Here is a 13,611-nt window from a genome sequence, read left to right as displayed (position 1 = left end):
AGACAGCCAAGTAAATTTAAGAAAAGCTTATTGTACTCCTATTGTGAATGTTTGCGTGATGGATCTTGAGACTAGAGGGCATCTGCACACAATGCAAATGCATTTAGGTCTTCTCTGATAAACACTGAATTTTGATTGCTCATTAATGCAAAAACTTCAAATTTTTGTTTCAAGCTACCCACTAATGGTCCTGTGGGTGTTTTTAATTGTTTGCATAAAGCACAGGCACACACGTAAGCTGCAGAAGAACAGAGCTGGTAGCACACTGGGGTAAATAGACCTCCCAGAGACCCTCCTGTGCCTGCTTACAGCCAAGCTCGCTGGTTCCTCCTCAGGGACAGCCTGGCAGGTTTCTGGATGCTGGGGGCTCAGCTCTTCCACCCAGGCGTTTGGCTAGACTGTTAATTAGTGCTACATCACCTTTCTGCTGATCCCTGCTGTGCCTCTTGTACTTGTCTCCTAATGAGTTTGTGGTCTATCTGGAAGTCTTGGAAGCAACTTGGCGGGGTGGGGAGCAATTTCTGTCAGTTGTTTTTTTCTTCATTAGATAAACGACTTGAACTTAAAAACCTGAAATGCTAATTACCTGAGGCTTGTAGTGTTCTAAACTGAGGGAAGGACAACTGTTGTGAATGCTGAAGAAAGTGAGCTCAGATTTTGCAGTTGGATTTGTTTTATTTATGCTGAGGTATTTGTGGGGGGAGGGGGTGTGCATTTGATCTCTCATGGTGTGAGTCAAGAAAATTAAGCCAGTTTATTGCTGTCTAAGAAGCTAATGTAACCTGAGGAAAAAAGTAATTTCAGGGTGATAGTACAACAATTCAGATGCAGTTGGAGAAATGCCACTATGAGGCTGTGAGGGGAGATGACATGCCCTGTACCTGTGCAGTACAACAGAGCAAGGAAGCCGTCAGTGACTCAGGAGGAGATGAATCACATTTCTGTATTGTAGCACATGGCTACCAGGGCAAGGGTATGAACCATCTTTGTATACCATGAGATACAGGATGCATTTCCCTCACACACACTCCCTCTGATAGTCTGAGAAGGCAGGCACACAAAGTATATCCTAGTGAATATGCAACTTACCTTTCTGTGGTTTAAGTGCACTGCCCACATAGGACAGGTTATGACTGAGCAAACCCATGTTATCCCTTGGGGATCTGCACCTCCTGCAGCCCCATCTCTCACTAATGCATAAACTGGGGCCCATCCCCATTCACAGGGGGATCACAGACAAAATACTGAAATCAGCAAATCAGATTTGCTAAATTCCAGAGCTTTTGGGCAATAGCACAATTTGACTTTTTCAGTGCAATTTCTCACTGAGCTGAGGCACTGAGGTGGTATCAGGACAGATTTTGGGAGTCACCCTGTGTGTCCCTTGAGGCTGCTTCCCAGGACAGCCTGGATGTATGTCCCCAGAGCTGAGTCCTTGCTCTGAGCCATTGTCAAATTTAATTTCTTTCCAAATTATTCTGCATGTAACTTGACAATGTGTCTTGCAGTCACTTACTGCCTAGTCACAGCCTCATGCCCTAAGCCAGAGTGGGCACTGCTTAAACACAGAGGAGAAAATAGGAGATGAGATTTGGAAGGCAGATGAACCTCTGAATGCAGGTATCAAACAATAATGCTGTGAGCATGAGATGTGGAGGAATCTGACTTCCTATGGATTTGTTTGGTTTTGTTGCTTGCAGAATCTCTGAAGTTACTAATACTGATTTAGGGCCTTCTCCTCATGAGGAACAAAGAAAGCCTCTCTCATGTGAATCCTTTGGTATTTGGAAAAGATAATCATTGCACTTCAGCTTTTTTCACTGCTAAGATATGCTTAAGGTCTCTTCACCTTACCAACTACTTTTGGTGACATATGTAAAAACATTTGAACACATTTTCCCTCAGCCAAATTTGATCAAGAGTGCCTATGTGGAGACTGATGGTTTAATAAGCCTGATGTCTTTAGGAAATCAGGCTAAAATAAACTATAATCTCTTTGAACAAAAGAACAATACTATTACTGCTGAGACCTTCCTTGCTCGAAGAAATATAGTTAGGATCTAGTTGTCATGGCTGGTTTAGCTGTTCAGCAGCTGAGGGGGGATGTGGTGTCAGTGAACGTGAGAGTGCTCTGTGATGGATTTATCACTGGCAGGAAAAGAAATGTTCACTCAGGCTGCAGGGTGGAGCCCACCTCATTCTGGTATTCCCATCTCTGACCAGAGGGAACAGAACATTTCCTCAGCCAGTGTGCAATGGTTCATCGTGATCAGCCAATGGATTACCCTGCCTTGAAATAAAGAAATGAAAAAATGACATATTTTCCCAGACAGCTGGTGGAGAAAGAGCAAGATTCCTGCTGCACAGCCTCTCCACTGGGAAATCCACAGTATGTTACAGCTGTGGATGGTCTCACAGTAGTGCAATAGCAGAGCCTTTTAAGCAAGCTGTAGGGAGCTTATTTACAAGTGCTGTCCTACAGAGAGGCTCTGTGATGTTCTGGTGCAGAACAACAGGCGGCCACAGACTGGCTGCTGTGTGTTCTGCAAGGGCCAGCACTGTGTCTTGCACGCAGCCAAAACAAAGCTGCATGTATGGGTATGATGGGCAGGATGATTTTAAGGCTGAGTTTCCCCCCCACTGTCTCCTGGAGCTGTGGTGGTGTGCTGTGTCTGATCTCTACTCCTGCAAGAGTGCTCTATGTGGATTTATTTTACTCTTGCAACTAGTTACATGGTTGTTAAGTCCTTTTGGGTCTTTTTCTTCAGAACTTTAATCCCATTTTAAGCCAGTGGCAGCAATACTTTCTTCAGTGTGGGTTTTGGGGGACTGAAGGATGGTTCATTTTAGAACTAACCCATCACAGTAACTATAAGTTGACACCTCATACTGAGCACACAATTTGAAGGCAAAGCCTTTTGGCTCCCTGCGGCTGTTTCACAGAGCTGCCAATTTGCCCAAAGAAGGATGAAATGTGTTCAAAAGGTAGACACCTTCAGAGTGAGAGAGACAATCAGCACATGACTTCTCTCCTTGGTTCAGAAGGCAGGTCTGGAGGGAATGGATTGGGCTGTAGGACTGCTGTTCTGGTGTAGAAATATTCCTCAGTTTAAAAATAAGCTTGCAGAATGTAAAGGAAAAGTGCTACTGGCATTCAACAGATGGTAGTTGACATGTTTTCTAGCTGTCACAAGTCTTTCAAAATTCTTCTGTTGCATATGCCAGAGTTCACCTTTGTGCTGCCCAGCTGAACACAGAATGACAACTGCAGGTGGAGGAACTCTGCAGGAACTCTATGGGTAAACAGAATTAAGATGAACAACAGAACAGGATTAATTGATCTCATATTAATATGTGCATCTCAGATTCTCTGATTGGGATATTCCACATTAAATTCACTTTCTATAATAATGGTGATTGCATCAAATCTTTAATTTTTGTCCCTAACCTGAGCCAAGAAAGGGAGTGACCTGCAGCATCTTCCTTAAGGACATTTCCCTGACCGTGACACTGAATTGCAACATGTAAATGTTTTCTGCCTGGAACAGCCCTGGACTGGTTATTTTGCCTCTGCTTTGAAGTGTCAGTTTTCAGTGAACTCTGCTAACATTTTATTATTGCATTGCAGCTGAGGCAGAGAAGAGCAATTAAAGGGTTGACATCTTTGGTATTTTTTTAATAGTACATGTGTCAAAATGCATTTAACAAATCATGGTTGATGCAAAAGACTAATTAATGCTAAAATGTAAGTAGAGTTCATTTCAGTTGGGAGCAACTGAGAATTTTAAAATGTATAATAATAAAGAGTGGTTGCCTTATTTTAGATACAGGACCTAATTACAGCTTTTTCTTCTGAGAACTGAAGTCTTAAATCCTAAATGTTCCTTTCTGTTGCAGGATACAGCTGGACAAGAAAGATACAGGACCATCACTACAGCCTACTACCGAGGAGCCATGGGCTTTGTCCTCATGTATGATATCACCAGTGAAGACTCCTTCAATGCTGTGCAGGACTGGTAGGAAATACTGAAATACTGTTGTTAATGTTGGGTTTGTTTGGGTTTTGGCCAACTGTCTCCCCACAACTGTTTGTTGAGAACATGAGACATCCCACCCTCCATCACTATCACCTCCATGTTCTTTCCTCTTTACCTAAATAATTTGGTTTATAAATGTTCCTTAGAAAAACAGCTTCATTTAATGAAAAGGTTGTAATTCAAATATTGTAGCATACTATAGCATTTGTTACTTTTAAAAGTTTCAATTTGTTGTGAAGAAATTAATCCTTGAATGCTTTTTTTTTTTTTTGGGTTTATAAGATTTCTGGCTATGCTGCTAAAAATAGAGATTAAGAGTGGTTGTTCAATTCACATCTCAGGCATTTGGAGAAAGGCTTTGTTTCTCCTTAGTAGTGCCCTGTGACTCCACTGAAATGTCTTGCAGTCATTTCTGCTGGTTTCCTGGTGCTCATTACTGCAGATAAGAATGGTCACAGTGCAAAGAAGGGCAGTGCAGTGGTTAATGTGATCTCCTGAGGCAGATTGATTTGCAGTGATCTCAGTGACCCACTGGGAGCATGTGACATCCTGGCTGTGGCACTGGCTCCTAGCATCTGGCTCAGCCTGGCTTTCTGTTGAACACCTATTCTGTATCCCCTAAGCCAGGCTGTAACTCAAAAGCTGGTTTGTTGTTTCAGGTGATTTGTGTTTCCTCCAAAGCTGCCCAGTTTTTGTTCTCTCTGTTCACTACAGCAGTTGGTCATGAAGGTCACATGAAAGATGCAGTCTCCACTTTCACCCCCCATCCCTGGTACCACAACACCCACTGAACTGCAGCCCCATCCTGGGCAGCCCTTCAGCACCTTGTGGTTGGGGAATACATTCTTTTCTTGTTAGAAACACAAATACAAAGGTTTTGCTAAAACCAGTTTCATCCATCAAGTTTTGCTCACCAAGCTCAGATAAAGCTTTTTCTGCAAGTGTCTGCACAGGGATGTTTTCCATAGGAGTGCAGGCATGCGAGCTGGGGCAATATCTTTCACTAAACCATAAATATTTCCAGCTTGTTTCCCTCATGATACAAGATCAGTATGACCACACAGTTCATCTACCTGTCTGTCTGTTGGTTCTGCTCTAATAACTATTACTTACCAGTCTTAAGTTAGCCAAAATTTACCAAATCTCCATTTCTGAGCTGCTACTATTTTGAAGTTTGCACAGGTGACGTTTAACCTGAAGCTTTGTATTGGAAGTAGTCTAAGATCTGTTCCATCAAAGGGCACTGGTGTGAGAATAAGAATGGGGAAAGGTCAGCTCTGTCTGTTTGACTTCATGTCTTCCTTTGCCACAGGAGCTGCAGGAATCTTTGCTAAGAGCACCTTGTCAGCCAAAGGACAGAGGTGAACCATCAGGGCGTTTTTTCCCTGTATGTCAGGAATCTTTCCAACCAGCTTTAAGGTTCTCATCCTAAATGAGGTAGTGGGATGGATAAAAAGGACAATTTCCTTCCTTCCTGAAGCTTGTCCAGTGAAGAGATGAAGACTGCAGCCAAGCCAGCATCTCTGGGCCAGCAGAGTCCTCTAGTGGCTATTGCATCCAGGAGATGGCTTTCCCCCAGTCTGCAAAATTGCTTGCTAAACTTCCAAAGGCACAAAAAATGGAGAGAAAAGCTTTTGGCTGGTGCTGCTCTATTGGTGTCTGCCATTTTCTAGCATAGCAAGTAGGATCCCCCCCCCATTCTGCATGATACAGTTATGGTTAAAACATCTTATTACATTTGATATGATCTTCAGTCAGGAACTGTACTCTGCATAGAAAATGAAGGTGTCTACTGCTTGAGCTCCTTTATCTCCATCTCTGGTTTCATTGGCACATGACTCTTTTAGCAGCCTCCTGATTGGTCTTCACCTATCCAGAAGGGAAAAGAGAATATTCCTCCCAGGCTGCCAAATTATTTCTTCCCTGGGAGACCTTTTACTGCCCTCACTCTTCCTATGGGGGGATGTCCTGAAGAGGATTTTGGTTTGCTTTGTGTCACTCAGAGCTCTCCTAAACCAAGTAAAGGCACTTTCTTTCCTGAGTGAGAGGATCATGGTTGTGTATCAGTATTTAGACAAACTCTCCAAGCAGAATATGAATGCAAACCAGAGTCTTTCCTTCGTTCCCATGAATCACCCCAATTAATGATGATGATCTTAAAACCACTGAGAAAGAGACACTGTTTAAATACATTTGGGAATACCTGGAACATGACTTGTTCTCTTGTTCACTGGAACACATACAACACATTGTATGAAAAACCTTAAAACATTAAGCCTGAGTGATTTTCCTTACTGCAGTATGGTAAGAGTTCAGTCAGGTTATTTTACAAGAAAAAGTATAAATAGGCAAACACAAAAATTTGTTTTAATTTGTATTTAAAAATAAGTAATTATTTCCTTTGAATATGTCTTTCATGTAGGGTGAGAGAAAGGGTTCAATGAGCTTTCATAGCTTTCAGCTCAGTTTCTAGAATTATTTTAGTAGTCTTCTTTGATAGCTATTTTTTGATGTTGCGTTGATGATTTTGTGTGTGGATAAATCAGTTGTTTATACCTTGTTTGAAACTGCAATGGAACTAAAATATACTCAGTACTTGAAACTGTAAAGTAAATACAAAATATTATGGAAGCTGTGCTTTGGACAATCTAGACAATTTCATAGAAGGGAAATAAAAATTGGTAAAATTTAACTTAGATACAAGTGACATCTGGGTTCACAAATCATCAGCATTATTTATCTTTAACCCAAACTGAGTTGTTGATACCTCCATGTAACTGTGAACCTGAGATTATTTTTCTTCTAAGAATGAAACACAAAGTTTGTGCTTTCTTGTTAATTTGGGGAATTCAGCACAAACAAGGCACAGCATTTTATTGTATCACACAAATATGTTCCTCCCAGTGTGTATATTAGGCTGCCCTGATGGTTGTTGAAACAGCTCCATTACACAAACCTTGTTATTATTCATTTATCTTTCCAAAAGCATCTGGAAATTTTCTGCCTTTCATTTTGTATGGACTTCAGGGTTTCTTTTATTTGTTCTTTGTAACTTTTTTGGTTGCTTTTTATTCCTAAGAAGAATAAAGATTGGTGTTCTCTAAGAGGTTTTCCACTAATTTGTACAAAGCAGGAGAAGGAAGTTCTCTGGGAGATCTTTCATGGTGATTGCTTCTTTTTCATTTTCTAAGTAATTCTGAGTAATTCTAAGTAATTAAATAGTTAAGATTTGACAGGGTGTCCCCATATGATGCCAGGGGCTGAAATGAATCCAGAGGCTGAACTGTGAGTCAGAAGAGAAGCCTGCTTTAGTTTGAAATTGAACCAGGGAGACTTTATTTCTCTCTATTGCTTAGGGAAAGAGACTGGAGAGATTTCATCTTCCTGGGTTTGTGGCTGATTTCTGCAGTCACCCCCTTCTCTGATGAGCCTTGAGAAACCCCAGAGTCCCACAAAAATTCATCACAGATCCATATTAGCTCTTACAGGACTTGTCTACACGGAGACACTCAAAAGGGTGAGACTGGAGGAACTAAAATTTGGATTGGAGTGAGTGCCTTTCCAGGAGGACACTAGGGAGAGTCTTTGTTTATTTTTGCATGTTGCACTGTGGGTCAGGGCTTGGGTGAGGTTCCTGTTCTCCAGGGCAGTCCAAGCAGGCAGTCTCTTCAAGGCAAGTTGCACAATGAAATGCCCCCTTTTTCCCAGGTACCTGTGGAGTAACATAGCTGGCTGCTTTCCATGGAAAAAAGGAAGTAAGCAACTCAAACTAATTAAAAATTGTCATTAATAGATCAGAGCTGGAGGCTGCTGCTAATTCAAAAGAAAAGGAATCAAGTGCTTTATTTTTAAGGGAGTTCAAGGAAACTTACATAGAAATAAAATTGGAGTGGACTCCTGGCTCTCCTGGGAAGTGGCAGATTTGCCTGAAGCCGTAGTGTCCTGCCTGGAGTGGTGGTGGGGCAAAGAGTGGGAAGGTGAGTTAGGGAGTGGAGGAGGATGGAGGAGAGGAGTGTATGGCTTCTGGCTTACCCTTGGGGAGGAGGGAGCCTTCAAAGACAGAGCTGACTTGGTGAAGATAAAATAGGTGTGGGTCTGAAAAGATGGATGAAAGTGAATGCTACCGAGCTAATAATGTTCTGCTGCTCGCTCTGGGACACCAAGGATGGAGGGAGAGGACTGGCCCTGGATATACAACAAAAACATTCTGTTTTGTCATGGAAAAACTCTAAAAGGGCTAAATGTAAGGTCAGAGTCCTGGGATCCACAGTGAGCTCCACTCCAGTTTCAGCACATGAGCCACAGAAAGCTTTGGAGGCTCCAAGTTCACCCGAGTGCTCCTGGCCAAGCTCCCATGCACTGCACCCCTGTGCCACTGAAATTAGTGCTGGTCTGTGATTGCAGCTGCTCTTGTCAGCCTTAGGTGTCCTTTAGTCCTGCTGGGTTCTGTAAGCTCACAGAACCTTGCTTTGGTCTTGTGCTTTCCCAATTTGGTAAATTTCTCTTTCTCCTTTGCAGTTGTTTCTATGTGATTTTCAGTCTCCATGAAGTTTTCCTGTTTGAGCAAAGACAACTTGATACTTCCATCTGTTCTTATGGTCTTCCTAAAACTCTACAGCAAAATGTGCTGCAGAAGATGAGAGAATTATTGTTGTTCTATCTTATGTGTAAAGTTTTAAATCCAGCATGAATTGTGCATCTGCTGTATGGCTTTCTTTATGGGAAAATATAATTGTAATTGATTGTTGTTCCTCTGACAGATGAGACCTGAAGGAGAATAAGCTTTACAAAATGCCTTTTTTGTCCCTAATCTTCAAAAATCACTTGATTCAGTTTTTTATCTGGATCTTGTGACCTTGAAAACCTTTGCAAATTCTTAACAAGAAACTTTATTGTCCCACAAAGTTAAGGAGTGCTAAAATAGAGCAGTGCTGTGAATTACAAAGGCTGCATCCTTGCTTTGTGTGTAAGCCTGCTCATTTGCCCTTGAACCAGCACAGCTTGGGGATGTTGATAGTGTCATTAATGGTACTTGTTTTCATATTTAATATAGGATTGTATTTTGGCACAGCTGATGGAATGTAACAATCTCTTTTGACCTCCTGTAGGGCCACACAAATCAAGACTTACTCCTGGGACAATGCACAAGTGATCCTGGTTGGAAACAAATGTGACATGGAGGATGACAGGATTGTTCCTGTGGAGAAGGGGAAACATCTGGCAGATCAGCTGGGTACATGCAAAGCTTTTCTTTCCACCTTTCTTCCTCTGCTTCTTTATACTGCACTCCTTTCAGTTTGTACAGCAGTAATACTTCAAAAATGGTCTCACAACTAAAAAGTGTAATATATTCTAGGTTCATATTTCACTTGTTTTCGGCTCAGTAAGCCAAGAATACCTGGTAGACTACTTGTAGTGTTGCTGTGTTTATAAAGGTGGTGTCTAGAGGTGGAAGGAAAATAAAGTTTATCTGAAGAAAAAAGCTTTTATTAGCTTACAGAATGAAAAAAGTTTTCATAAACATAATTTTGTCTCCAGGTCTCTTAAGTACCATGTGCTCGTTGCAAATCAATGCAAACATTGATTTTTGTTGAAGCTTTTTTTTAACTAAACAATGAAAAAGAAAGAAGTTTATACATCACAACTGAAGAATTGAGTAAAACATATTTTAAAAATGTACTAGGCTTCTCTATCCAGGTAAGAAGATGACATTTTGTTATTGATGTGGGATAGAAAAAGCAAATCAGTTCCATTGAGAGGAAGCTGGGATTGCAATGAAAATTTTATAATGAAGAGCCAAGTAAACTCATACTACTTTATAAGTTATTTATCACTTTTCATTATCTATTATAGCCTGTAAGATATTTTTTATATGAAATCAGGGCTGTGTGTTAAAATTTTAACTATACTGTTGTTTTCTGTTAAAGAATTCAAAGTAACAAGTAAATCCTGCTAAAATTTTATTCAGGTAACAGTGGAGACCCTTACAGTGGGCATAAATGTTTACCTTGTAAGAGTAGAGATTCTTACCAGACCCAAAGGAATCACCATCATCCTCAATTTATAAAATCCTGTGTTGTCTTCAATTGTTAAACAGTAGTTGGAGGGTGCATAATAAACTGGGGGTACTGGAGTTCCAAGACACACTGCACTCATTGCTGTACTTTAAAGTGTGACCTTGAAAGTGTAAATTCTACATATGGCACACACAAAGGGGTCCCATTCATGGCTGGAGCCTTGAGGCATTGCCATCCTAAACAAATAACAAGCAAATATCAAATTAGACCCGTTGTTATTATTGTAAAAGTAAATCTTTACATGTTGCAAAGCAAACAAAGATATGGTTAGTTTGAAAAATCAGTTATGGGCTCTTTTTTACCCATCAGAATTTAATTTATTTTGAAAATATGTATGTGAATAAACTTGGTTCCTGGCTTGCAGACTCTCAGAAAGGTTGTGGATGCATGTGTGTCCACCCATCTCACAGGAATAATTACACTGCTAGTAATTGAAATTTTGTCCAGGCCAATGTAGCAGCAAATTGAGTTTTATTTGAACTCCCAACCCACTTTGGACTTCCAATGTTTTTTTCTCCTCCCAAAATTCATCTCCTTGTTTCAATACAAACTTGGCATCTAGAATTTGAATCTTTTACGTGTGGGACACTTCAAAACACACACACACAGGGTTACCATAGCAACTGATTCCATCAATAGGAAACTGTTTTGCAGAAGAATCCCCAGTGCTGCCCTGACCTGACGCTTGTCCAGCTCACCCTGGAGAAACCACCCCAGTGCAGGGCAGCCCAGCAGCCTTTGGGAAGTGCTGTCCCTGCTCTGCTCTTCTGTAACCTCCCAACTTCCAAAACACTCTTTTTAAAAGAGCTGGAAAATAGATCTGATTTGATCAGATCAGTTTTTCCTTATAGTAGCTATGCTAATGTGTACAGCATTATATGAAATTATTTTGTGAGTTACGTGGGAGGAATCTAATTGGCTATTGACTGCTTAAAGTGCTAATGTTCATCATAATGATTCACATAAAGGTTATCCCTCAGCATATTTATCTAAATTTGCATAGTGACATTAACACCATTGAATTAATTCCCTAATCAGATTAAGAAATTGTTGTTAGCCTGAATGTGAACTGAACCAAAGCAGATTGGTTTTGCAGAACCTAAGCCAATGTTGGACTAACAGATATCTAAATGCAGTTCTCTGATTTCCTGTGCTTTTTATATACATTTTTATTCATCATCAAAACATCAGGTGGGGCAGACAGAGCCCTCGTGTGATGCAGGGCAGCTCTCCCTGTTTGCTAACAGGGCAAACATCAGCATCACTTCACCCCTTGTCCCATGAATCTTAAAAAGGGTCCAAATGGGGTGCACACCTACTTATCCCACACATCGAGGTGACTCAGCCTGCCAGCAGTGGCACACTAATCAGTTAAGACAAATTTTCTCTTTGTTTGTGGCAGAATCAAAGGGAGCTGATGCAATGCTGAATATCCCCAGGATGAAGCACGACAGAACGGAGCTTATTGCAAAATAAACTCTCCGTGGGGCCTCAGCTCTTGCTGCTGGCAATTCAATAACCTGACAGAAGAGAAGCAACAGCCTGGTTGGCCCTCGAGGCCCCTGGGGTGAGGGAGATAAGGAAATGCTTCTCAGTTCAGGGCATTCCTGCTGTCTGTCAGAGCCTGCTTCTCCCCTAGCCCCTGGTGGCAGCAGGAAGCAGCAGGAGGAGCTGGTGCCATCCCCCCCTTGGTGGAACTCCAGCCTTGCTGGTCTGGGGTTTTTTTAATCAGAAAGGGTCAGTGTTTAAGGAGCATTTTGCTTTTGAGCACCGAAGTTGGTCAGCAGGAGGAAAGCACCCCCCATCTTCTTTCTCTTTCTGAGCTCTGCTCTTGCCAGAGAGCAGCAGGGGTTGGCAGAGCCTGGCCCTTGGCAGGGCTGAGAGGAGCCGTGGGACATTTCCCACACCTTGCTGGTCACCAGCTGCAGCACAGGGGATCTGCACTGATGAAAGGGGCAGAATTGACTCCCTTAGCCTGGGTTTACCCTTACCTGCACCAGGGTAATGGGAAGGACCCATGTATCCTTTTCTTTTCACTCTTAAAGAAGCTTGATAACATTTAAAAGTATTTCTCCTCACTATTCTGAGATTGTGGGGATCAACTGACTTCCAGGATTATCTGATGTCTTGTTTTCTTCAGGTAAATCCTGAAAAAATGGTATTTTGAAACCCATCACGATGATCCATCTCTATTGATAATTTTTGTTCCCTTTTTTCCCAGGTTTTGACTATTTTGAGGCCAGTGCCAAAGAAAACATCAACGTGAGGCAGGTGTTTGAGCGTCTCGTGGATATAATCTGTGAGAAGATGTCAGAGAGCATAGAATCAGACAATTCCAGGGGCACTTCTGGAAGGAGCATGAGGCTCACAGACAACCCTCCCCCTTCACAGCAGAACTGCTCGTGCTAGTGAATTTTCACTGTCCTTGCCCCCTGATTAAATTTTATCTTTTCATTTGTGGTGGTGCATTATCACGTAGTCCAGAAGCAGAAGTGTCTGTTGTAGGAAACTGGTATGTTTGTTTAATGTGCTGGAGTGTTAATATTATATATTTCCTCATCCAATAATTTAATAATCTGAAAAAAATATTGTAAGTGCACCTTGTGTGAATGTGAGTTACACTGAAGAATAATAATTGTGTAGTGTTGCAAATGTTATTTCTACAGAGAATGTTGCATTTTTAAATTCTAAATTCCTCTATTGCAGAAAGAGTGTTTTTGTCAAGAACAGCAGGAAGCACAAAAACTAATTAGAGGGGATCAGCTCTAAGAGAAGAAAGGGGGAAATCTCTTATGCTTTTTTTAAAACATAAACAAAAAATCAATCCCCAGATGTTTTGAGAATTGTTGCTGTCCTCCAGACATGGACCTCAGGTTTTCTGTAGGATGGAGCAGAAAGCAGAGCATTGCTGTCTGCCACTATGAGGTCCTCCAGAGTGTGAAGAGGAAGGGGGTTGGATTTTGTGTCAAGCCTCTAAACAGATGAAGAACACAGGCAGGAATCAAAGCTGCCAGGCTGGGGAGGAGGAGGAGGAGGCCTTGCAGCCATCCCTGTACTTCCTTCCCTGTGCTTTGGCTGGTGCTGAGTGAAGGAGTAAGAGCCCTTCCAGGAGCTGCCCTTGACTCCAAACTTCTCCAGCACAGCTTGCAAAGTGCTGGGGGTGTGGCTGTGTTCAGCACATTCCTCTCCCCAGAATCTCTCTGTCCTGCAGCCTTTCCCCTGTATCCTGTAGTTTTATCTCTGCAGGTCTGGATCTCCTCTCATCAGCTGCTTGCAGGATGAAGGGAAAGGGGAGCTGGCTGCTGAATGCTTAGTTGGAGGCAAAAACATAAAAGACATGGAACAGAATGTCTCAGAGAGATAAAAATATCAGAAACCAAAATGTGAGTGTTGGCAGGTATTTGTGCCAATATTATTAGATTATCTTTCTGCATTTTGTTGTTGATTTATTTTTTTTAATCTTGTTCTATATGGGTGTGTGTGGGGGCTAGATTTTC

At 41.7% G+C, this 13,611-nt stretch overlaps 1 protein-coding gene across 2 annotated transcripts in view; it reads left to right on the top strand.

Annotated features, from left to right (window-relative positions):
- RAB3B (RAB3B, member RAS oncogene family) overlaps positions 1–13,092 on the top strand; it is a 49,609-nt gene extending 36,517 nt beyond the window's left edge. For both annotated transcript variants that reach the window (XM_041483484.1, XM_041483482.1), the window contains exons 3-5: positions 3,898–4,016; positions 9,146–9,270; positions 12,336–13,092. In XM_041483484.1, the coding sequence (XP_041339418.1) occupies positions 3,898–4,016; positions 9,146–9,270; positions 12,336–12,523 (432 nt within the window). In that variant the 3' untranslated portion in view covers positions 12,524–13,092. The remainder of the gene's footprint in view (positions 1–3,897; positions 4,017–9,145; positions 9,271–12,335) is intronic.
- The last annotated feature ends 519 nt before the right edge of the window (positions 13,093–13,611 follow it).

This window comes from Pyrgilauda ruficollis, unplaced genomic scaffold (genome assembly GCF_017590135.1).
Source record: "Pyrgilauda ruficollis isolate IOZ18807 unplaced genomic scaffold, ASM1759013v1 scaffold6, whole genome shotgun sequence".
In the NCBI taxonomy this organism is placed as follows: Eukaryota; Metazoa; Chordata; class Aves; order Passeriformes; family Passeridae; genus Pyrgilauda; species Pyrgilauda ruficollis.
The sequence above is the reverse complement of the archived record's forward strand: the minus strand, read 5'-3'. Positions and strand labels throughout refer to the sequence as shown.